Here is a 25,094-nt window from a genome sequence, read left to right as displayed (position 1 = left end):
GAAAATCCCATGGATGGATGAGCCTGGTAGGCTGCAGTCCATGGGGTCGCTGAGGATCGGACACGACTGAGCGACTTCACTTTCACTTTTCACTTTCATGCATTGGAGAAGGAAATGGCAACCCACTCCAGTATTCTTGCCTGGAGAATCCCAGGGACGGGGGAGCCTGGTGGGCTGTGGTCTATGGGGTCACACAGAGTCGGACACGACTGAAATGACTTAGCAGTAGCAGCATTGCATTCTCAGAATATGATCTCAGTATTCTTGTGTGTGAGTTGTGAGTTTTAAATGTTCAGTGACTTGGAAATATCTTTAAAGCAGTGAAAGAACCATTTCTTCAAACAGAATTTTTCAAACTTCCAAACAGGTGACTTTTTTTTTTTTTACATTCAACCTGTCACTCAAATTTTATTTACTCATATGTTGAAATCTTGAAATCACTCTTTTATGCCAGTTGTGGTTTTATATCAGCTGGTAAACAAGCAAGGTGGTACTACCTGCCAGACAGAAGGTGAATTTGGTAAGCATTACTCCATATGTCATACTGTAGTACAGTATTTTATTCCATTTATTGTCTTATAATGATGAAAACGAATACAGAAACCAGCACTATTCAAAGAAAAGGGTAGTTCTCACAAACATCGGTACACTTGAAACTAAGATCAAGATGTTATTAGATGTTACAAGCATAATGATGTTAAGCCTCAACTGAACCTTTAAGTGGACTTAAGCCAATCAATGGAAAGATATAAAGCATCTAAGATTAAATCTAAGATGATATAAAATTGGAAATTTTAAATGTATTTGATCTTGCTGAGAAGAAAACTCCTCTCATATCTAGGTCTGTTGCCTAATTTTGGCACTTTTGCAGAATGCATTATGTATAAAATTAGAGAATTTGCAGCATAATAAACACAAGGGTCAGAACCCAGAGTCTGATCGCTAGCCTTGTCACAGTGTTTATGTATATTGAACTCAGTTGCTATATTACGGTAGCCAAAGTAAGTATTGGTCCACTGGGTTGACCTTAATTTTTATAAAAATATAAACATTGAAATAAACCTGGCACAAAAAACAGATGTGACTTGAGGATGGTTTGTAACTCTTTTAGCTAAAGATATTAAAAAAAAAAAAATCTCAGGCTTTTGTTTTCCTATATCATCCAAGGGTTAACAAATTTAGCAGATAGTAAATATTCTAGGCTTTGTGGGTCATACTGTCTATTTTGCAGCTACTCAGTTCTGCAGTTTAGAGCAAAAGCAGCCGATTACACCCAATAGGTACATGAATGCATGTGACTGTATTCCAAGGAAACTAACAAAAACTAGCAGCTGGCTGGTGTGAGCTTGCAGGGTGCTTTATTAAGTAGACTCAATAATGAGTTAGTTTTATTTTAAATATTTGTATCTGTGAAATGGGTGGAGATTTAGAATCCTTATTAATCCTTTGTGGGATTCAGGTGCCACAGGAGCAGAGAGAGAGGAGTTTCTATCCAGTTATCTGTAAAACATTTTATGAGTGAAATGTTATTTGAATCCCTTTTAGATGTTGAAATACAAGGTGTTTTTTTTTGTTTGTTTTCTTATATCACACTAACAGATGGTTCAATATATGTGAGTGTCTCCTTAATTTCTTTTTTTTTTTTTACTTTTTTTTTATTTTTATTTTTTTTTACTTTTTTACTTAATTTCTTTAGAACTTAAATGTATCCTGAATATAATTACTCTTCATACTACAATAGGGTTTATTCAATAGAAGAGAGGGAAGACCAAATTGATAGACTGGACTTTATCCGAAACCAGATGAACCTTTTAACACTGGATGTTAAAAAAAAAATCAGGGAGGTTACAGAGGAGGTTGCAAATAAGGTGGGTAACGTTAGTTTTGTGATAATATCTGGGAATGATAATACTTTTGATAGTGCTAAAAATATTATCCATCTGTTACTTTAAAAGAATATTAAGTTTTTTCAATTTGATTTTTTTGAGTAGTCAGTCATCTTGTTTAAATTTTCTAATTTTGATTTTTTTGTATTTCCAGGTTTCATGTGCAATGACAGATGAAATTTGTCGACTCTCTGTTTTGGTTGATGAATTTTGTTCTGAGTTTCATCCTACTCCAAGTGTACTGAAAGTATACAAAAATGTAAGTTACATTGTTATTAAGTGTGATTCAGATACAGTTTACTTATCTTGTTGCTGCTACTGCTGCTGCTAAGTCACTTCAGTCGTGTCCGACTCTGTGCGACCTCATAGACGGCAGCCCACTGAGTCTTATTCCACTCTTCAGTGATTTGGGCATTTTAGTGTCTTCATGGCAATCAGTACAGGATTAAACTGTTAGATCTCCTGTGCATTCTTATAATAAATGTAAATTATAAAATACACAAGAAAATTATCCACTTCAAAAGAATAAAGTCATTTTAGTGTTTACTACTTTTTTAGTGTTTTTATAAAGTCTGTATATGTTCTAGAGAAGAAAATAATGTGGACACTTATTACCATTGTTAACAGGAGTTAAATAAGCACATAGAAGACGGAATGGGAAGAAATTTGGCTGATCGGTGCACCAGTGAAGTCAACGCTTCAATGCTTCAATCCCAGCAAGAAATTATTGGTAATATTTATGTCTGCAAGTTCATATGTAGTTTTTTCATATGTATATTTATTAAAATATCTTTTAGATATCTTATAAAATGTAAGACATTATTTACTGTTGTTAACCAAAGTATCATAATTTGGTTCTTTCTAGAAAATCTGAAGCCATTACTTCCAGCTGGTATTCAGAATAAACTACATACACTGGTTCCTTGCAAGAAATTTGATCTTAGCTATGACCTAAATTGCCACAAGTTATGTTCAGATTTTCAGGAGGATATTGTATTTCGTTTTTCTCTGGGCTGGGCTTCTCTTGTCCATCGTTTCTTGGGCCCTACAAATGCTCAGCGGGTGCTTCTAGGATTATCGGAGCCTATCTTTCAGGTATCTATCTATATATAAATATTTTTTGGTAGGCTTTTTTTTTTTTTAATTTTCTATTTGAGTAGGCTTTTTATTAGGTGGTTATTGCTATACTGTACAGGTATGTATCTGATTCTACCAGTTGAGAGTCTCTTTTTATTTCATTTGTGCGATTTTCTCTGTAGAACTAGCTGTGTCAGCTTTGCTTATTTGTACGGTAATATTTATGATATAGAGCCATTTTAGAATTAAGTATACTACTATGTTTAAGGGAAAGCCAGTTCCCAAATTTTCATTCAATACTGTTGTAGGTTACTCTGCATTCACTTTTGATATTCTGTTTTGTAAATTTTCTAATCTTAATCATTAAAAAAAACTATTTTGAATTTATCAACTCAGTAATTTTTCAGGAAACTTACAGGGTTTTAAAACCATTGCCACAATCCAGTTTTAGAACATTTCTGTCACCCTTGAGGATATGCTTGTGCCCATTTGCAGTCAGGCTTCATTTCCACTGCCAGCCCTACTGCTAGTCAGGTTTCTCTAGCTATTATTTTTGCTCTTCCTGGACATTTCTTATGAATGGAGTCATACAAAATGTGATTGGCTACTTTCACTTAGCGTAATGTTTTCAAGATTTGTCATCATACTGTATGAATGTTGTAGCATGTGTCAGTATTCAGCATTTCTTTTGTATCACTGAATAGTATTCTGCCGTGGCTGTCACACATATTATTTATCCATTCATCAACTGATGGACATTTGAGTTGCTTGTACTTTTTGGCTATTATTCATTGAATAATGGTGTTACAAATACCCATATACTGTTTTTATGTGGGCATGTGTTTTCATTTCTCTTGAGTATTTAGGAATGAAATTGCTGAGCCATATGGTAACTCCATGTTTAACTTTCTGAGGAACTGCCAAACTGTTTTCCAAAGCAGATGCACCATTTTACATTCCGCCAGCAATGTATGGAGAAACATTCTGTTTCTCCACATTCTAATCAAGGCTTTTTTTTCTGGCAGATACAAAGTTGTATCTCATTGTATTAATAGTTTCGATTTGTGTTTCCCTAATGACTGATGATTTTGAACATCATTTCATATGCTTATTCTTGTATTTCATTTTGTAACATGTCTATTCAAATTTTTTGCTCATTTTTAAATTAGGTTATTTGACTTCTTACTGACTTTCAAGAGTCCTTTACATATATTCCAGATATAAGTCTTTATCAGATACATGATTTCAAAATATTTGTTTTTCTAGTCTGTAGCTTGCCTTTTAATTTTCTTATGGTATGTTTTAAAGTGTAAAGGTTTTAATTTTTATTTTATTATGCTTTCATTTTTTATTTTTATTTATTTATTATTTTTGGCTGCACGGCTTGTGGGATCTTAGTTCCCTGATCAGAGGTTGAACCCAAGCCCTTGGCAGTGAAAGTGTGGAGTCCTAACTACTGGACCACAAGGAAATTCTCAAGGTTTTAATTTTGAAGCCCAATATTTTTTTAAAAGATTGTGTTTTGGTGTGAAAAAAATTTTATATGCAGTTTTAATTTCTCTTGAGACTTGAGGGCCTATTGTTATAAGATAGACTTATTTTATATTATAAAAATCTATTCTTTATGGTTTCAGACCATTTTTATTTTCTTCATGTATTTATGGTAAACTCATTAATTGGAGTCATTCTTTTTGTAGTTTTACTGCTGTAATTTTAAAAGAGAATATAATAGAATTTTTAAAATGATTATTCCATGTATAGTTGTTTAATTGAATTAATTCTTTACCCCTCAACCTTATCAGCTCCCCAGATCTTTAGCTTCTACTCCCACTGGTCCTTCCAACCCAGCAACGCCAGATAATGCATCACAGGAAGAACTCATGGTTACCCTAATAACAACATTAGCCTCTCTTACATCTAGAACGTCTATGGGCATCATTGTTGTTGGCGGAGTGGTAAGAAACAGTACCTTTTTTTTTAGAAACAGTATTTTTTGGTGTAATTAAAATTGAAATTTTTGCAAAGCTACCTGCTAGATCAGGAAAAGAAAGGTATGTTTACTTCTGTTTCCAGATTCTATAAGATGATATGAAAAGTTGTAGGTTAAAATTAGTGAACTGAGTTTCGTGGATCTAATCTTTAAAATTTTTTAAATATTTATTTTTATTTGTTTTTTAATTTTTTTTAATTGGAAGATAATTACTTTACAATGTTGTGTTGGTTTCTGTCATACAACAGTGTGAATCAGCCATAATATACATATATCCTCTCCCTCCTAAGCCTCCCTCCCACTGCCCTAAATATTTATTTTTATATTAAAATATAATTCACATATAAAATTGTATTAGTTTGAGGTGTACCACAGGATTTAATGTATGTATGTATTGTGAAATGGTTATCACAACATACATTTTTAAGTAATATTTCCATCACAGCACACAAAGAAATAATACTTATACATTGGAATAACAATGATCTAGCGCCCTTATCTAGCCTTCTCCAAATACCAAAGAGATCACCTTAAAGTATTAAATGTTATTTTTTGTAGTAGTTCTTACATATTAAAAAAATTTTTTATGTCATTAACAGCATAGGTTTGTTTTCCTTTTTTTTAATTGACATGTAGTTTGATTTACAATATTGTGTTTTAGATGTACAGCAAAGTGATTGTTACATACAGACGTGTGTGTGTGTGTATATATATATATAGCTATTTTCAGATTCCTTTATAGATTATTATGAAATATTGAGTATAGTTCTCTGTGCTATAAGTAGGTACTTGTTGGCTACTTTTTTTTTTTTTTTGGCCTCACTGCATGATATGTGGGATCACAGCTGTGTGTGTGTGTGTATGTGCACCTAGTCATGTCTGCCTCTGAAACCACATGAAGAACCACGAGGTTCCTCTATCTGTGGAATATTCCAGGCAAAAATACTGGGATGGTTGCCATTTTCTACACCAGGGCTTCTTCCTGACCCAGGGATCAAATATGTCTCCTGCATTGACTGCTGCTGCTGCTGCTGCTAAGTCGCTTCAGTCGTGTCCGACTCTGTGCGACCCCATAGACAGCAGCTCACCAGGCTCCCCTGTCCCTGGGATTCTCCAGGCAAGAACACTGGAGTGGGTTGCCATTTCCTTCTCCAATGCATGAAAGTGAAAAGTGAAAGTGAAGTTGCTCAGTTGTGTCAGACTCTTGGCGAACTCATGGACTGCAGCCCACCAGGCTCCTCCGTCCATGGGATTTTCCAGGCAAGAGTACTGGAGTGGGGTGCCACTGGCAGGTAGATTCTTTTACCACTGCACCACCCAGGAAGTCCCCATAGTTCCCTGACCAGGGATCAAACCCATACCCCCTGCAGTGGAGTACAGAACCTTAACCACTTGACTGCCAGGGAAGTCTATTTTATATATAGTTTGTTTTGATTTTTTAAATTTTTGACCTAAAAAAATTATCATTCCTTTTTGAGATACATTGAATCAACTTACCAAATACTTGGCAGGTTATAAAAGTTCTTGCCTGCTATTTCTGTGCTGCTTTTTCAGCTTGATTTTCAGTAATTTCATATTTTCTTATAGAGAAGGAAGATAACATTTTTTAAAAAATGGATCTAACTCAAGGATCTGTACAGAACCAGTGCATTTTCTAAAATGCCTTTCAGTACAGTCTCCCTAGTAGTATCTTTCTTTCTCAAAGTAAGCTGTGAATTTATCTTACAGATTTGGAAAACTGTAGGTTGGAAACTCATATCTGTTTCATTAAGTATGTATGGAGCTTTGTATCTTTATGAAAGGCTCACTTGGACCACCCGTGCCAAGGAGAGAGCCTTTAAACAGCAATTTGTGAATTATGCAACTGAAAAACTGCAGATGATTGTTAGCTTCACAAGCGCAAACTGCAGCCATCAAGTACAACAGTAAGTTGAAAGATTCATCTGTGTTTTTGTTTTAAAGCTTTACTGAAGTATGACGTACATGCAGAAATGCACGAATAAGAGTACAACTCAAAGAATTAGCACAACGTGGACATATTTTATAATTGCCACCAAAACGGAAAAAATAGAATGATCAAACAGTAGGCTCAAAATAAATGCATGGTGGTGAATGTAATTTATTTTTACTATTACAGCCCAGATTTATAGGCATGATTTTTTTTTAAACTCAAGAGAATTTTATTATAATAATAAATACCTGGGTCTTCTGAGTTTCTTTTATGTATCTCACATATTTGTTAATTTAGTAAAAATACATAGGACCCCAATCAAATCGATGCATACATAATATTCTGTATTAGGGTGCTACTGACACCTGAATTAGAAAGTTTTCTGAGCTAAAGATAATTGCAATTTAGTAGAAGAAGCAACATGTACATAATTATTTTTAAAAAAGATGAAAAATGATAGGTAATGAGAGCTTCATAATGTGAGGCTCTAGAATCTTAAAGCATAAAAGACAGTGGATCGGTAAAGGTCTCCTGGAGGAGAGGTAGCCTGATGAGATTTGAATGTGCAGAATAGAAAGAGGGAAACAGAGAAAAGAGCCCAAACTAAAGGCAAGAAGTCAGGGAGAAAAGGAATATGTTCAGAAACATGAGATTTCAGTGTGGCAGATGTGTACATAAGAGTGGTCCACTGGAGTGTAAGCCTAACAGTAGGACAGGTTTGGATAATCAGGAATCTTGGGAGTGACATCATTAAATTTAAGCTCTAGAACAGATAACATGGCAGTGGTATAGTGTGTAAAATGGTTTAGCCTCAGGAGACAAAAACTGCCAGAAGATTAAACTGTTTCAGACACAAGATCAGAGCCTGTAATAACCTATTTAGAGCTGTAGGGAACGGAAACAACGAGGTCACAGAATTGAGACCACTGATTGAGTTCATTCATTTCCCAGATATTTATTGAGCTATTTTATTTAATGGTGTTAATTTTGATTTATTTATATTAATGAGGATGACGTAGACCTCCAAAAGAAATCAGTCGAGGTTCACATTTCATAAAAACAGAATGAAGCTTTCCATTTATCATTATCAAACATTAATCACCTACCATGTGACAATAACTATAGCTAAAAGTTATGGTAGATTAAAAGTTAAAGATAACGTGTTCTTTCTTAAATGACTTTAGACTTCAACAGAGGCAACTTCAAAAAATTATTCCAGTTAAAATAATACTAGCCAAATATTAATGTAGTAAAATGTTAAAATAGATGCTTCATTTGTCTAACCTTGGTATTTGGTCAGATGAGGAGAGATGGGAGAGGGAAAAGACCATGGGAAAGATGAAGATGGGCAAGAGAATAGGAGGATAGTTGCAGAGAAAAACAAGTCAGTCAATCAAAGTCCAGTGGTACACACCTACTAGGCATGTTCCCAATAGCAAACACAATATTTGCCAAAGTCCACATATTAACTAGCACACAAATACACCCTTTGACTCTAGAAATGTAGTTAAATTAAATGTTCCTATAAAGTATTTTTGACTAAGTCACAGAAGTTCATGAAATTTCCTTTCCTGTTTCCAGTAATTTATTCTTATTGGTAGGGGATGAGAGTAAGGCTTATTATGTTTCTGAAGAAATATACCCAACCTTTTTATAGCTTACTCACATTCACAGCAAAATGGCAGAGCAGTTATTACCTGTTGAGCATTTGTCTTGAGGCCAGATGAAATCAAGCCCACAGTCATATTCGCTTACAAGTACATACACTCTACCCTCCCTCATACCATTCTTAGCAATGTTCTTTGATACCTTATCTCTTAGGGATTTTTTAATCTTTTGATTTTTTTAATGTAAACTTGAAAGCTTATTCATTTTAAAAAGACATTCATGACTGCTGATAAAATTGTTTTTTATTTTAAGGGAAATGGCAACCACTTTTGCTCGCCTATGCCAACAAGTTGATATTACACAAAGACATCTGGAAGAAGAAATTGCTAGATTATCCAAAGAAATAGATCAATTGGAGAAAATACAAAACAATTCAAAGCTCTTAAGGTATTTAAACTTTTTCTTCTGAATAATATGAACATTTACTTGTCTCATTACCAAAATAATTATGTAAAATTGCTAGCAAATTTATGTTAAAATTTTTGGCTTTCTGCATTGGCTTAATTATAATTTTCCATAGTTAATTCCGTATGTTTTATAATTTCAGTGAAAACTAATTTCAACAGCAAAAAAATATGAATTTAAAGGGATTTTTTAGATTCAGACTTAGAGCCCTGTGTTAAGCTATATTTGTCCTTTTTTAGAGCAGTTCTGTTATTAAAATTATGAGTTTTCAGTCCTATATATCCAAGATTGATAACTTTTCTTCTCTGTGGGAACTCTTAGGTATACTTCAATTTGAAGCAGCAGAAGTAAACAAGATATCCTAATATAAAGTGGAATTATGGTTTAATATGATTTTCCATGGATTGTTTGTTTTCCATTATTGTTTCCCTAAATAAATTCTGCTTTGGAGAGTCAAGACCAGAAGTATTAGTGCAAGGTCTATACTTCTTGACAGTTCTTAACTTGCTACCCATTAGCTGGCTCAACTACAAGTCTGGGAGAATCACTAACCATCATTTCATTTCTGCTACTACTTACCAGGGCACATGCTACATATCACATCAGATCAGATCAGTCGCTCAGTCGTGTCCGACTCTTTGCGACCCCATGAATTGCAGCACGCCAGGCCTCCCTGTCCATCACCAACTCCTGGAGTTCACTGAGACTCACGTCCATCGAGTCAGTGATGCCATCCAGCCATCTCGTCCTCTGTCGTCCCCTTCTCCTCCTGTCCCCAATCCCTCCCAGCATCAGGGTCTTTTCCAATGAGTCAGTTCTTCGCATGAGGTGGCCAAAGTACTGGAGTTTCAGCTTTAGCATCATTCTTGCCAAAGAAATCCCAGGGCTGATCTCCTTCAGAATGGACTGGTTGGATCTCCTTGCAGTCCAAGGGACTCAAAAGAGTCTTCTCCATCACCACAGTTCAAAAGCATCAATTCTTTGGCCTTCAGCCTTCTTCACAGACAACTCTCACATCCATACATGACCACAGGAAAAACCATAGCCTTGACTAGACGGACCTTTGTTGGCAAAGTAATGTCTCTGCTTTATAATATGCTATCTAGGTTGGTCATAACTTTCCTTCCAAGGAGTAAGCGTCTTTTAATTTCATGGCTGCAGTCACCATCTGTAGTGATTTTGGAGCCCAGAAAAATAAAGTCTGACACTGTTTCCACTGTTTCCCCATCTATTTCCCATGAAGTGGTGGGACCGGATGCCATGATCTTAGTTTTCTGAATGTTGAGCTTTAAGCCAACTTTTTCACTCTCCACTTTCACTTTCATCAAGAGGCTTTTGAGTTCCTCTTCACTTTCTGCCATAAGGGTGGTGTCATAGTGTCATCTGCATATCTGAGGTTAGACATTTCTCCTGGCAATCTTGATTCCAGATCGTGCTTCTTCCAGACCAGCGTTTCTCATGATGTACTCTGCATATAAGTTAAATAAACAGGGTGACAATATACAGCCTTGACATACTCCTTTTCCTATTTGGAACCAGTCTGCTGTTCCATGTTCAGTTCTAACTGTTGCTTCCTGACCTGCACACATATTTCTCAAGAGGCAGGTCAGGTGGTCTGGTATTCCCATCTCTTTCAGAATTTTCCACAGTTTATTGTGATCCACATAGTCAAAGGCTTTGGCATAGTCAATAAAGCAGAAATAGATGTTTTTCTGGAACTCTCTTGCTTTTTCCATGATCCAGCGGATGTTCACTATTTGATCTCTGGTTCCTCTGCCTTTTCTAAAACCAGCTTGAACATCAGGAAGTTCACGGTTCACGTATTGCTGAAGCCTGGCTTGGAGAATTTTGAGCATTACTTTATTAGCGTGTGAGATGAGTGCAGTTGTGCGGTAGTTTGAGCATTCTTTGGCATTGCCTTTCTTTGGGATTGGAATGAAAACTGACCTTTCCCAGTCCTGTGGCCACTGCTGAGTTTTCCAAATTTGCTGGCATATTGAGTGCAGCACTTTCACAGCATCATCTTTCAGGATTTGGAAGAGCTCAACTGGAATTCCATCACCTCCACTAGCTTTGTTCATAGTGATGCTTTCTAAGGCCCACTTGACTTCACATTCCAGGATATCTGGCTCTAGGTCAGTGATCACACCATCGTGATTATCTGGGTCGTGAAGATCTTTTTTGTACAGTTCTTCTGTGTATTCTTGCCATCTCTTCTTAATATCTTCTGCTTCTGTTAGGTCCATACCATTTCTGTCCTTTATCGAGCTCATCTTTGCATGAAATGTTCCTTTGGTATCTCTGATTTTCTTGAAGAGGTCCCTAGTCTTTCCCATTCTGTTGTTTTCCTCTATTTCTTTGCATTGATCGCTGAAGAAGGCTTTCTTATCTCTTCTTGCTATTCTTTGGAACTCTGCATTCAGATGTTTATATCTTTCCTTTTCTCCTTTGCTTTTCGCTTCTCTCCTTTTCACAGCTATTTGTAAGGCCTCCCCAGACAGCCATTTTGCTTTTTTGCATTTCTTTTCCTTGGGAATGGTCTTGATCTCTGTCTCCTGTACAGTGTCATGAACCTCATTCCATAGTTCATCAGGCACTCTATCTATCAGATCTAGGCCCTTAAATCTATTTCTCACTTCCACTGTATAATCATAAGGGATTTGATTTAGGTCATACCTGAATGGTCTAGTGGTTTTCCCTACTTTCGTCAATTTCAGTCTGAATTTGGCAATAAGGAGTTCATGGTCTGAGCCACAGTCATCTCCTGGTCTTGTTTTTGCTGACTGTATAGAGTTTCTCCATCTTTGGCTGCAGAGAATATAATCAATCTGATTTCGGTGTTGACCATCTGGTGATGTCCATGTATAGAGTCTTCTCTTGTGTTGTTGGAAGAGGGTGTCTGTTATGACCAGTGCATTTTCTTGGCAAAACTCTATTAGTCTTTGCCCTGCTTCATTCTGTATTCCAAGACCAAATTTGCCTGTTACTCCAGGTGTTTCTTGACTTCCTACTTTTGCATTCCAGTCCCCTATAATGAAAAGGACATCTTTTTTGGGTGTTAGTTCTAAAAGATCTTGTAGGCCTTCATAGAACCATTCAACTTCAGCTTCTTCAGCATTACTGGTTGGGGCATAGACTTGGATTACTGTGATATTGAATGGTTTGCCTTGGAAACAGAGATCATTCTGTCATTTTTGAGACTGCATCCAAGTACTGCATTTCGGACTCTTTTGTTGACCATGATGGCCACTCCATTTCTTCTGAGGGATTCCTGCCCGCAGTAGTAGATATAATGGTCATCTGAATTAAAGTCATCCATTCCAGACCATTTCAGTTCGCTGATTCCTAGAATGTCGACATTCACTCTTGCCATCTCTTGTTTGACCACTTCCAATTTGCCTTGATTCATGGACCTGACATTCCAGGTTCCTATGCAATAGTGCTCTTTACAGCATCGGACCTTGCTTCTATCACCAGTCACATCCACAGCTGGGTATTGTTTTTGCTTTGGCTCCATCCCTTCATTCTTTCTGGAGTTATTTCTCCACTGATCTCCAGTAGCATATTGGGCACCTACTGACCTGGGGAGTTTCTCTTTCAGTATCCTATCATTTTGCCTTTTCATACTGTTCATGGGGTTCTCAAGGCAAGAATACTGAAGTGGTTTGCCATTCCCTTCTCCAGTGGACCACATTCTGTCAAATCTCTTCACCATGACCCACCCGTCTTGGGTTGCCCCACGGGCATGGCTTAGTTTCATTGAGTTAGACAAGGCTGTGGTCCTAGTGTGATTAGATTGACTAGTTTCCTGTGAGTATGGTTTCAGTGTGTTTGCCCTCTGATGCCCTCTTGCAACACCTACTGTCTTACTTGGGTTTCTCTTACCTTGGGCGTGGGGTATCTCTTCACGGCTGCTCCAGCAAAGCGCAGCCATTGCTCCTTAATTTGGACGAGGGGTATCTCCTCACCGCCGCCCTTCCTGACCTTCAACGTGGGATATAGCTCCTTTAGGCCCTCCTGCGCCCGCGCTGCCTGTATAAAAGGTTTGCAATGTCTGCAAATTGGAGAGGCTGTCTTTGCGACCTGAATTTTGGAACACAAATATCTGTCCATGGTATCTAAGTCTGATCAGCAGTTACATTCTCATCGCGTTTCTGTTCCAGAGTCTCTGAAAATGTGACTGCCTGTGACTTACCCCCAACATCCTTACAGACAGACAGACACACACACACACAGAATCTGTCCATGCATGGTATTTCAGTCACATTCTCATTGCGTTTCTGTTCCAGAGTTTCTGAAAACGTGACTGCCTGTGACTTAGACCTCAACATCCTTACAGATGGACAGACAGACAGACACACACACACACAGAATCTGTCCATGCATGGTATTTGTGTCTGATCAGCGGTCACATTCTCATCGCGTTTCTGTTTAGAGTCTCTGAAAACTTGACTGCCTGTGACTTAGACCACAACATCCTTTCTCACACACACACACCACCCCCCACCCAAGCGAATTTTGTGTGTTCCATTGCTCCTAAGTTAGATCATCCCAAATACAGCCTTTCAAATTTGGTGAAACAGTATCCAATAGAAAACAATTTTTAACTGAGGTAAGTTTTTATTTTTTCATCTTGATATAGTTAAAAAAACAAAACTGATTACTGGTACTTATGTATCTCAGGAGCATTTTCTGAAGAAATACACAGTGGAGTTCACATGCACATTTAAATTATATGACCTTGACAATATCCACTTAGCAACATACAAAACAAGAACAAGAAGGAAAGAGAGAGATTCATTTAAGTATTTGTGTGTACCGAGGCACATTATGAGAATGGGAGACACAAACCTGCTTTCTTTTTATGGGCATTTGGTTTCTTTATATACAATTTTTTAATATTAAAAAAATATATATATTTGGCAACTATGGTCCTTTGACATCTGCCAGCTACTGTATGTATACATAAAACCACTTATTCTATGTTTTATACTTATAGGGAATTCAGGAACAATTACATCTTTATGTGACTTAGGATATAATTTCTTTGTAAGGTGGTGTGACTCCACTGTCTCTTAAGCTTTTCATTCTTTTTTTCTTTCAGTTTTTAAATTTATTTTTAATTGAAGGATAATTGCTTTACAGAATTTTGTTTTCTGTCAAACCTCAACATGAATCAGCCATGGGTATACGTATGTGTAGGCTTTTCATTCTTGTTAAAGATTTTATCTCAGTATATCTTTCCTGGCCAGTGGAGTCTGTATTTATTACTAAGTTATAGTAGCATATACAGTAAATGCTTTTAAGAGTGAATCTGAATTCAGATAAATGTAGCAACAGCTAACTAGTGATTTTTTTTTTTCAAGATTTGGATGGGATGCATTTTTTTCTCATTGACCTTTATGATAATTAGATTGGTATTTATTCATTTTTTTTTAATTAGAAATAAAGCTGTTCAACTTGAAAACCAGCTGGAGAATTTTACTAAGCGGTTTCTACATTCAAGCAGAGAAGAAGAATCTTAACAATAGAGATTGCTTTGGTGATCATCATAGGAGAAAATGGAGTTTGGAAGATTTGGACGGTTATTTTTATGAAGTGATTTTAAGTATGAATTATACTAACTATACCTAAATACCAATTTCTTGAGTAGATCCTGGTATTGATCTATCTCAGGGTGTTTGCACTTCTGAAGAATGTTATGGTGTCTCTTTAATTTTGGGTAAAGAAAATTCCTTTGATATGTGAAAATGATGAATTAGTTTAAAGCAAAAGAAACAACTCTGTGACCCCTGAGGGGTGGGGCCTTGCTCTTAATTAGGGCTCTCTTTGTTTTTGATTCTGAAAAACTCTGCTTCCTGGCATCCAGGAGTTAGAGAATGCTCCTTTCACCTTCTTTCTCAAAACTAATTTTTGATGCCGACTTTAATGGGAATAATCATATTTTTGTTTTATAAACTATATTGCTGTAACCACAAAGGAGTGCGGAATGTTCTTGAGTGTATTATTTATGCAGGTTACAATCACTTTTGCCATCCTGACAGGTATGTAAACCACTAATAAATGATGCTGTTTTTACTCCCTTTTATTCCCATTGAAACTGATGTAAAGCAGTGTATAGGTTTGTTATTAGAAAGAAAGTCCTTTATGAAAGTATTTGGGTCTAAATAGTCTGCTCATGTTTCTCAAGAAACATGTTCAATCTCAGCTGTGATTCCAGTAAGGAAAGCTTTCTGTCTGTTTTAAGAGTTAAGTTTGAAGTGATAAAAATAGCCAAAGAGATGGAAGATCTGAATTTTGGGTGGCTACAATCAAAAATGCTGTTCTTCGAAAAGTATTTGCCAAGGATACTGCTGGGCTGTCCCTCACGGTGACTTTTTATGTTATTGTATGAATTTGACAGGGCACGGTTAAAAATTTTATTTTTTACCTTAATGAAAATGAGTTAAAATATTGTGTTTGTTTCTGTGTTAAAAAAAAAAAAAACTAATAGAAACATATATGGAAACATTAAAAACTGGTCTAAGGCTTTGCTATGCAAAACTAGTTTTGAGGACCACTGAATCAACATCACCAGCTGCATGTTAGGAATCCACAATCCCAGAAGACACAGCGCATTTGGCTGGTAGAGTTGATGCTCTTCCATGGGAGGGATAATGTTTCAGGCTTTTTTTCTTCTTTTAATACTCAGTACTTTTTCTGTACATTTAAGTCTCTTGGATGCAATTCAGTCTTTTCACAACAGGTGCAACACTTTTTCAGGTTATTTTAAGGAGAAAATAAAATTATTTAGGCCATAGAAGCCTTTAATGTTTGTTTATGCAAATAAGATACTAGAATGCAATATTCAAATCCAGATATTCATTTATAGCTAACATTGTGGCTTTATAACCAAAAAATTATACAAGTCACCAAGAAGTGGGACTAAGTAACAACTGCAACAGAAAAAACTGATGTTTAAGATTGGGTACTGCTAATTAAGGTTACAAGTTGAAGGCCTTAATCTTTATACACAAGTACTTGAAACTTCTGAAATAATAGTCTAGTGGTTTGGTATTATCCCATGAGTGCTAAGTCCAGTGGCTCTCACAGTTCAGTCCCTCAATCAACAGTATCACTAGTGAAGTTGTAAGAATTATTCTTGGGGCTCATCCCAGACCTACTGAATCAAAGACTAGGTTTGGGGACCAGCAGTTTCTGGTTTAACAAGCCCTCAAGGTGATCCTTGATGCATGCCAAAATTTGGGAACTGTGGAATAGTGGTTCTGCTGTAGTAAGTTTATACTAAATTTTCCATCAGTAGCTTGAATCCAGTTCTGCCTGATCAAGTTTGAAAATATATGAATGTTGGAAGTGGGACACTAAAATAATGAAGCCCACCTTTATGCTTGTGGTAAGTGCACCTATGACCAAGCCCATGAATGATAAAGAATTGTGATTTATGGCTGATGTTCAAAGTTACTGCACATTGACTTGTCTACTATGTGTGTGTGCAGGATTATTTATAAACTTTGTATAACCTTTAGCTTTTTACAAATCTAGACTTTTTATAATATGCAAGGTGAAAATAAAACTTGTTTGCCTGAAAGTTGACAAATAGAACATTTATACTGGCATTTAGTGAGTTTTAATCTTTTATTTTTGAAGATTTTTACGGCAAGCATATAAGCTATCTTGGGAAAACTGGCTCATTTTTATCATAAGGGAGCTTTAAGGGAAGAATGACTTAAATTTTGCTTTCTAATGAAAATCTGTGGCCTTTTAACAGTAGGCCAGCATTCACAGTACTTACTATAGGAGAGGTCATTGGACCTCCAATCTCTTCCTTGCTTCTGGCAGCCCATGTGTTTTTCATGATGAGAATGCTTAGAGAATCAGAGCTGAGCATGAACTGCTGGGCTTGGAGTTTAATTCTGAGACTTAAAAAAGTAATCCTACTAAAAACTGATTTAAAACATGCTACGTGAAATCTGGTTAAAAGCACTTTATTGATTACAATATCAATTCACAGCAACATTATTTCACAGAGCTACTATACAAATAAAGGAATGAATTACTGCAAGAATGATTCAAGAATACTGTTAAGTCATGATACAAGTACATAGTTTGGTTTAAAGCTTTTTTCTAAGAGCTTTAATCTAATACATTCACCTTTCCCACAGACTACTGACATTCAGGTTCAGTTGGCCACAAGTGTTGCAGAAACCACTCTAGGTGAAGAAAAACATTTTAATCAACTTAAAAAACCCATTTAGATGTGAATGCCTTTGGATAAGAATATGCAAATGCAAGTGTTCAGATGCTTCTTTGAGAAAACAATAGGATAGAGCACCATTGTGTAAGAGACAGAAAAGGCTTGAAATATCTACCAAGTATATCACTGAAGTTCTATTAATTAAAAAATACTGTATGATGTAAGATTTTGTCGGGCACACTTAACATCAATTGAAACTAAAATTTAACCAGTTTTTCCATATGCTGCATTAGTCAACTATTTTATAGGCTCAATACTGGTTTTAAGAAAAAAGATTTAGGAAATTTTATCAACATGCAAACAAATTTGCTAAACACAAGTTGTACCATCATTCTGATTAATAAATTACTTTTTAAACAATGCTAGCTTAGACATTCAACTACAGACCATTTTATTGAGTACCTATTATAACCAATACTTTTAAATATAGCATTGAATTTAAGGCAACTTACAATGAACAATGGGAGAAGTAGTAAATATGAAGGGTGCATCACATTCTATTTAGTCTAATTTAAAATACCAGTATTATCCACTGTGCTATCATTTCTCACAAGATAGTCTGGTGGGTGTTTTCAAAATTCAAATGAGGTAAGAAATAGTTTAAAATTTTGCTTTCCACAATGGCAAAAGGGAAATTAGAAACTGAACATAGTAATTTGAAAATGTTTTTAAGCCTAACTCGCACCCTAAAGATTTTAGAAAGAATCTATTACTAAAATCATAGGCCTGTTTGGGAGATTGTTTTTAATCAGTTTCCATTACATTTAAACACATCAATAGGTAAGCCACAAGTATTCGACTGTTATAATTTAAACTGTGAGACACTCACCAATAAGCATAAATTTCCCTGAACATGTTCATTTTTAAAACAATGTAATTTCTAAATTTAAAACATCGAAAGTGTTGGAGACGGTTAGTTATATATGTATTTTTTAGCAACTTCAAAAATTTCATTTTGTCACCTGAAGAAGCCGAGGTTTATTTCTCTTTCAATAGGTTAACTTTAAAATTACTTAACATATTTCAGAAGCACCTACTTCTGTTATGTCTAAGAGACTAATTTACTATCATCATGCAGTATTAATCAGTTCAGATGAGTCTAAATTAAAACAAGGAGACTGCCTACCAGGTAAGCTCTCTTGCAGAATTAAGAAGTATAAGTATCTCTTGATACTTAAGTATCTCTTGGATATTAAGCCTAAATCTTTGCCTCTCTAAAGATGGAACTCAATATGCTGTTGTAACCGGATTTACAACTATAAAAATTTGAGCTAGGGAAGAAACTTGAATATTTAATCTAAATCTAACAGCACAGCTGTCAAAAATGAGGCCGGTCCATCCAAGTGGAGGCAGTGTCCTTGCTGACAGCATGAAGTGCTTTTTTGAGGTTTATGGGTTGATTTGCTGAACACAAGGCCATCACCCCACTTTGAGAAAAGAGTATTTGCCTTTAAAATACTGCCATATCTTAAGTGTTCTTTATGCAGTGATTAAAGAATTGACAAATAAACCCAACCGAGGCACATTATGTTTAAATGTTTCTTAGGTAAAAAGAAAAAAAATCAGGCACCAGAACTGCAATATTGATGCAAATTCCTTAAACTACATTTGGCCTTTTTTAAGTTTGGAAAAACTAAGATTCAAGCTGTACTGTGCATCTACAAAATATACCAATTTCAGGAAGTTTTAAATATACAATCAGATGAACTCAGACTGCAAGTACACAAATTTAGCAAGTGGGACCCATATCACTAGATAACAAGTTTTAACCTGTAAGTTAATTAATATGGTATCACCATTTGGTCATATGTATAATCAGCCATGATAGTGGTTAATTTTCAGTTGCCTAGTACATGTTTAATTATGATAACTGCCTTTTAACCACCTACAAAAAGTTTAATAATGTTAAATCATTTTTATCAACATGTTTAAGACCACAGAATTCTTAAAGTCTGTGCCTCTAAATTATCTTGTTACTAGAATCATTTTCAAACTAGTGGAGATACTCTTCATATATATAAGGCAATTCTGCACATGCTACAAGTGCTTGCTTCAACAGGATTTTGGAATAAATTGCTGAACTACATGGTAATCCTCACTTCTATTTTTGGAAATGACTGTCCCTTAAAAATTGTCTTGCCTTATCTCAAAGAGCTGCTCTTTATATCACTTCTTAAATAGTTCACAAACGTAACAGGATTTATGTTATATGTATATAAATACACATTCATGCCTGCCATCTACAACAGCCTGGTTTTTTTTTTTTTTGGTCCTATATCTTAATCTTCCTTTTTCCATTTTATTCTCTTTTTAGTATCCTAAAACAGTTACTTCCTGACAGCAGATGCAATTATTAGCACATCCACAATATAAAAATGGAAATTTACAAGTAAAATTTGGGAGTATTTAGGATTACAGGTGATCAAAAGTTAACAGATCTAGCTCAACAGTAACTGACACAATTTACTAAGTACAAAACACAACACACCTCTATATTAGAAAAACTCCATGACTTCACTATCAAGCAAGACTTACTCTATCGTCAATCATTTAGATTATTTGTAAGAGAAAATTCAGGAGCGAAAGTATCTTTGTTTAAATTCAAGGGGGCTCATTCTAGTAATAAACACATATCACTGACAAGCAGAGAAATTGCTTAGTATTTTCCTCTGACTCCTTTAAGAACTGCTCTTGGAATTATCTTTTGGCTTTAAAGTTGGGGATCACTTTGATCTAGGTATCCTTTGAAGCAAAACCACTTAGAAACCAGTATTTTGTCCTAGTGGGAGGAAATGGTACAGAAGATCAAAAAGCTTGAATGTTTCCTTTTTAAATATTTGAAGACACAGAGAGTTAACATCAATTCAGATTTTATATGAACATTCATAAAGCAACCTTACATTGGAACTATTTGTAACAATGTAACAAATAGATTTGTTAGGTTTTATACTTCTTTCAAAATCATAATGCCATCACACACTATGTGTCCTTCCTAGATACATACTGATGGAAACACTGGGAAAGTTTCTTCAGATGCAAAGACAGTCCAAATGGTCATCAGAGTTCACCCTGCAAACTCACCTCTAGGAGATGAAATCAGAAGGAAAGCCTAACTATTTAGAATGCTAAGTGTCATTTGATCATATCCAACTTTAAAAAATAAGAACATTCATGTGATTACTGCTATCTACCTGTTAATATAATACGAGTTTCTTATGTATGTCTCAAATTCCAGAGTGAGATTCCCTGGCCTTTAGATTATGTCCCCTTTAAATTAAGGACTCAATATAAGCACTTACTTAAACTGATAAGATGGGAGAGGATGAGACAGAAACTATTGATACTCACACAGACTCCCCTCAGCGGTACCTATGTCTGACAGCATTTTTTTTTAACTTTTTGTTTTGTATTGGGGTATAGCCAATTATGTTGGGATAGTTTCAGGCGAACAACGAAGTGGACTCAGCCACACATACATGTATCCATTCTCCCCCAAACTTCCATCCAGGCTGCCACATAACACTGAGCTGTATAGTAGGTCCCTGTTGTCAGCATTCTTAAACAGCAACCAGGATCTCTTTCAGATCAAAAAGAAAGCTGGAATTCAAGGAGATATTCTTTAAACATCAGTACACACATGTATGGTCTCACTTCCATGTATTACTGTGCCTTGTTCCTCCACTACAGAACACAAAAATGCGATACCTCTATATAAAGTTAAAAATGTAACTCTGAAGAAATGCAAACGTACATTCTAACATGATAGGTTGCTGTAATGTATACATTTCTGTCTACACAAAGAATTAGACAATACAAGCAAGAATTCATCAAGGTTAAATGAGCTCAACTCCTCAGATTAATATACTGGTCCTGATCTCAGCAAGCACCTTTACCTTGTTTTCACCTTTTTTATTTTGTAGTTTACTGAAAGCTTCTTTTTTGTATATAATAATCTCTAGAAAAATCTTCACCTGCAAATATAAGGTAAATTCTTTTTCACAGCTATAGGCTGTAGTACTGATTTCTCCAGGTATCAGTGGAGAATGGAAAATTTGCATGTATTGTTAATTCCAGATTCTAAGAAAACTGTCCCAAGACCCTGTTGCCACAGCCATGCCATCATCAGTTACACCTAAACAGCTGACACGGTTGTCATGACCAGCAAGAACACCTGAAAGACAAAAAGTTCATTAAAAAGTTAGCGAGGGGCAAGTTTTAGGATTAAACAAGTGTATGCAGAAAGATCTTAGATGGGTACTTATGGGCATGTATATAAAATAAAATTTCTTTGTATTACATGAATTTCTGACATGCATCAAATTGTTTTTCATTTTTGAAAAATGTATAACTGCCTTATATTCAAAATCATCTCTTCAAAAACATGTAGACTTTTATGTCGCTAATAAGTTCATGATACTTCTGAATTTTGCTAATAATTTTAAATGAAGTTCAATGAACTTTTACCACCAGAACAACAGAAACGTAAGAATACACCACCAAAAATACCAACATAATTTACTCTATTCCTTTAACCACTAACACTGGAATGTTTTGGTCATAACTCGGTGCAACCATCAAACTAAAACCATCTAGTTTTAGTTTATTCTGAATATTAAGCTTATGTGATCTTCTGACCACCAGACAGGATAAAATTAAATATTCCCAACTGTTTGGGAGGAAAATGAGATGTAAAGATTTAAAAGAGAAATCGGACTATATCAAATTCTCAGTAAGAACCTTTCTTTAATATACTGTTTGAGTTTGCAATATCTCTCACATGTAATTAAGCATATCGTTTTCACCCAATCTCAGGCACAGAAGTTAATCTTGTATAACTCTTTAATATTCTCTGCAGTACCTTCTATATAGCAATGTTTGGAAAAAGGCAAATTTACCATTATGGGTTGAAGTAACAAAAAATGACCATTGTGACTAAATACTGCAAATCATATTGGAAAGAAGAATGAATTAGCAATTCATGTCACAATTCAATTTTAAGGTGAAAGTAGCCAGTTGAGTCAGCCTGAAACCAAACAGCTATCAGCAAAGCAAAACTAAATCTCAAGCAAATGTTAAAAAACATAAAAAACAAACACATTTCTATTTTGTTATGGATACTGATTCAATCCAGGCAAAACACCTAATACCTCAAAAAAGTGATCAGCTAAACCATGAACTCTTCTGCAGTCTCTTAAGAGAGGTTGTAGAAAATTATCCCTAGTAATGCTGACACTGCCTCTCCTTGAGAAGCCTCAAAGCTATACAGGAACTTAAAAGGGGAAGGACACAAAGCCACAAGGACAGCAGGGATACGAGAGCAATGCCAACAAAAGTTTGTGAGCTGTATGCTGCTGGTGATTATTAATGGACCCCAAGATGCTGAGTTCAAAGCAAATGGTCTGATAAGCCAACAACAACAAAAATGACTGCAGAAGCTCCAAAGGGGTCAGAAACTAGTGGAACCAGGTATCTCTGGAACTACAGGGGCAAAGACAGGGTAAACGAAGACTGCATTAGAAAACATCTGGGCATCAATTAGACGCTCCAGGTCTCTGCCTTCACTCTGCAGAGTCAGATGATTTATCATCCTGCCCAGAACACAAGACTAGAGATGTGCTAGAGAGAGAACGAGGTGTCTTAACTGGAAGAAAACAGGTACAGCTGAGATCAGTGCAACTACTGAAAGCTGGGGAATACGGAAAGTTAACTTCCTAATTGTTTCGCACTCCAGCTTTCTTCCTGAAATCAGCCCCTAAACTGTCAGCTTAGAGATTCCAGGTAGAAAAGTCGAAAAATCCACATCAGAGAACACAGCAGACCCAAGGCAGGAAAAGGTCGTAAGACATATCAGAAATTCCCTAATGAAAGCCTAGCCAGATCATTGTTCAGTGAGGCCTACTGTCAGTACACCCCAAGCATACACAGGGCTTTCAGACAGTTTTAATGCCTCACTCTTAAGGATAATTAAGAGGCTAAAAATCATCAGAGTTTCAAGGAAATACACTATATAGTAGACTGAAAAAAAAATGAGGGGGAGAAAAGGCAACTTGCAAAACAAAAAGATTATGCTTAAAACTTCAAGAAAGGCTTTCGTAACAGCCCTACAGAAACAAAAGACTTTTACTCATGAAAAAAAGAATGCCCTTAAAAAATCTCAAAAAGATGGTAGCAAAAATGGAAAACCAAAGCTTAACAGATGGTTCATGGAAAGAAAAGGCAAGGATTTCTCCCAGAACATATAGGCAAAAAAAGACAGATGGAAAATAGAGAAACTAAGAAAGTCAAAGGAAAGTCCAAGAAGTCCAACATCAGAATAATGGGAGTCCTACAAAGAGAACGATAAAGGAGAAAATTGTGCAACTGATTAAATGAGCCTCCTAAAACTTCCCAGTGCTAGAGAGTGTATGTTTCAAGATCGAAAAGGTCCACTGAATACTCAGAATGATAGATGGAAATGAATCTACCTCCAGGCATAGCAAAACTTGCAGAAAGTTGGAAGAGTAATGAGATGAGAAGCACATCAAAAGTAAGAATGTGAGCCAAAAAATTTTAAAGTCCAATAATTTGACCCTAGAGAATATTAAGAAGCTGCATCACAAAAGAAGTCACATACATACGTCACTGCTCAGCAGTAAGTACTGTTTTAAAAATTCTTAAGTGTGTAATAAACACTGACTGATTGATGTTCTAAACAGAATTCACTACATGGGAGAAATTGGAAGAAGGAAGCTGAGGTGGGAGGAAGGATGAGCCAAACCTCAAGAGAGAATGCCCAAATGTTAAAAAAAAAAAATCAATACAGGTATGTTATTTAAAGATACAGAAATAAATACTTAAAAGTAGCTACCTCTAGGAGCAGAAAATATGGGTTGAGGTCAGAAGACTGCTGTTTCAGTAATAACCCATGCAGACCTAGTTGATTCTTTGCATATAATTTTGATTCTAAAAAACATTTTAAGTCACTCTGTAATTTGTTATTAATGAGAGTCCCCAGTACGACTTGATGCTAGAATTTCAGAAGCTGCAGGGGAGAACTCAGAGGATGAGATTAAGAGGAGACAGTGATTCTATGCCCTTTCCTAGATAAGATCTGAACCAAAAAGAGGATGCATAGCAATTACAATGTTTCCTGTCAGATTATAAGCAAACTGTAATCTGGAAGACCACACTAAATTATATTCACTGTTCATCTTTATGTCAAAACTTACCAAACATGAAAACACATAATCAGATATTACTCTTTAGAAAATAGAAACATAAATGCGGTTTATGAACTGTAACTGAACTCAAAGGTTAACAACAGCCATGAATGAAAACTGCTAGGTTGCCATTCCCCAGGGTATCCAGGAGACCTCAAGAACAACTGATAGGAAACTTCATGTTTCCTGACAAAATAAAAAACTAATGTGTACCAATTTACTGACCTGCACGATCTCCTTTGAGTGTGTCCCATACGTTACAGTTGAAGTCATCATAGCCAGCTAACAGGAGACGCCCACTTTTTGAGAAAGCTACGGAAGTGATCCCACAGATGATATTGTCATGAGAATACAATAATAACTCTTGGTCTGCACGAAGGTCAAAGAGCCGGCAAGTGGCATCATCAGAGCCAGTGGCAAAGGCATATCCATTTGGGAAAAACTAGAAAGAAAAGCAACACACACTTACTCCATAGAAGTATACAAAAATTATGTAAGGCAGTGTAATGATGGACTCTGGGGTAAGAGTTCAGTTCAGTAGCTCATTTGTGTCCGACTCTTGACGACCCCAGGGACTGCAGCACACCAGGCTTCCCTGTCTATCACAAACTCCCAGACTTGCTCAAACTCCTGTCCATCGAGTCAGTGATGTCATCCAACCATC

The 25,094-nt window shown here is 35.9% G+C and overlaps 2 protein-coding genes across 3 annotated transcripts in view; one reads left to right on the top strand and one right to left on the bottom strand.

The window, feature by feature from the left end:
* The window catches only part of MFN1 (mitofusin 1), a 38,775-nt gene extending 22,182 nt beyond the window's left edge, over positions 1-16,593 (top strand). For both annotated transcript variants that reach the window (XM_006054298.4, XM_025287974.3), the window contains 8 exons: positions 1,742-1,868; positions 2,041-2,145; positions 2,514-2,616; positions 2,752-2,981; positions 4,766-4,918; positions 6,682-6,878; positions 8,825-8,959; positions 14,421-16,593. In XM_006054298.4, coding sequence (XP_006054360.3) covers positions 1,742-1,868; positions 2,041-2,145; positions 2,514-2,616; positions 2,752-2,981; positions 4,766-4,918; positions 6,682-6,878; positions 8,825-8,959; positions 14,421-14,502 — 1,132 coding nt within the window. In that variant the 3' untranslated portion in view covers positions 14,503-16,593. The remainder of the gene's footprint in view (positions 1-1,741; positions 1,869-2,040; positions 2,146-2,513; positions 2,617-2,751; positions 2,982-4,765; positions 4,919-6,681; positions 6,879-8,824; positions 8,960-14,420) is intronic.
* A 353-nt stretch (positions 16,594-16,946) lies between these two features.
* GNB4 (G protein subunit beta 4) overlaps positions 16,947-25,094 on the bottom strand; it is a 72,257-nt gene continuing 64,109 nt past the window's right edge. The window contains exons 9-10 of the mRNA XM_006054299.4: positions 24,656-24,872; positions 16,947-21,402 (exon numbers count right to left, since the gene is read on the bottom strand). Coding sequence (XP_006054361.1) covers positions 21,296-21,402; positions 24,656-24,872 — 324 coding nt within the window. The 3' untranslated portion in view covers positions 16,947-21,295. The remainder of the gene's footprint in view (positions 21,403-24,655; positions 24,873-25,094) is intronic.

The sequence above is a fragment of the Bubalus bubalis genome, chromosome 1 (genome assembly GCF_019923935.1).
Source record: "Bubalus bubalis isolate 160015118507 breed Murrah chromosome 1, NDDB_SH_1, whole genome shotgun sequence".
NCBI lineage: Eukaryota > Metazoa > Chordata > Mammalia > Artiodactyla > Bovidae > Bubalus > Bubalus bubalis.
Note: the sequence above shows the minus strand (reverse complement) of the source record. Positions and strands in the feature narration are given on the sequence as shown.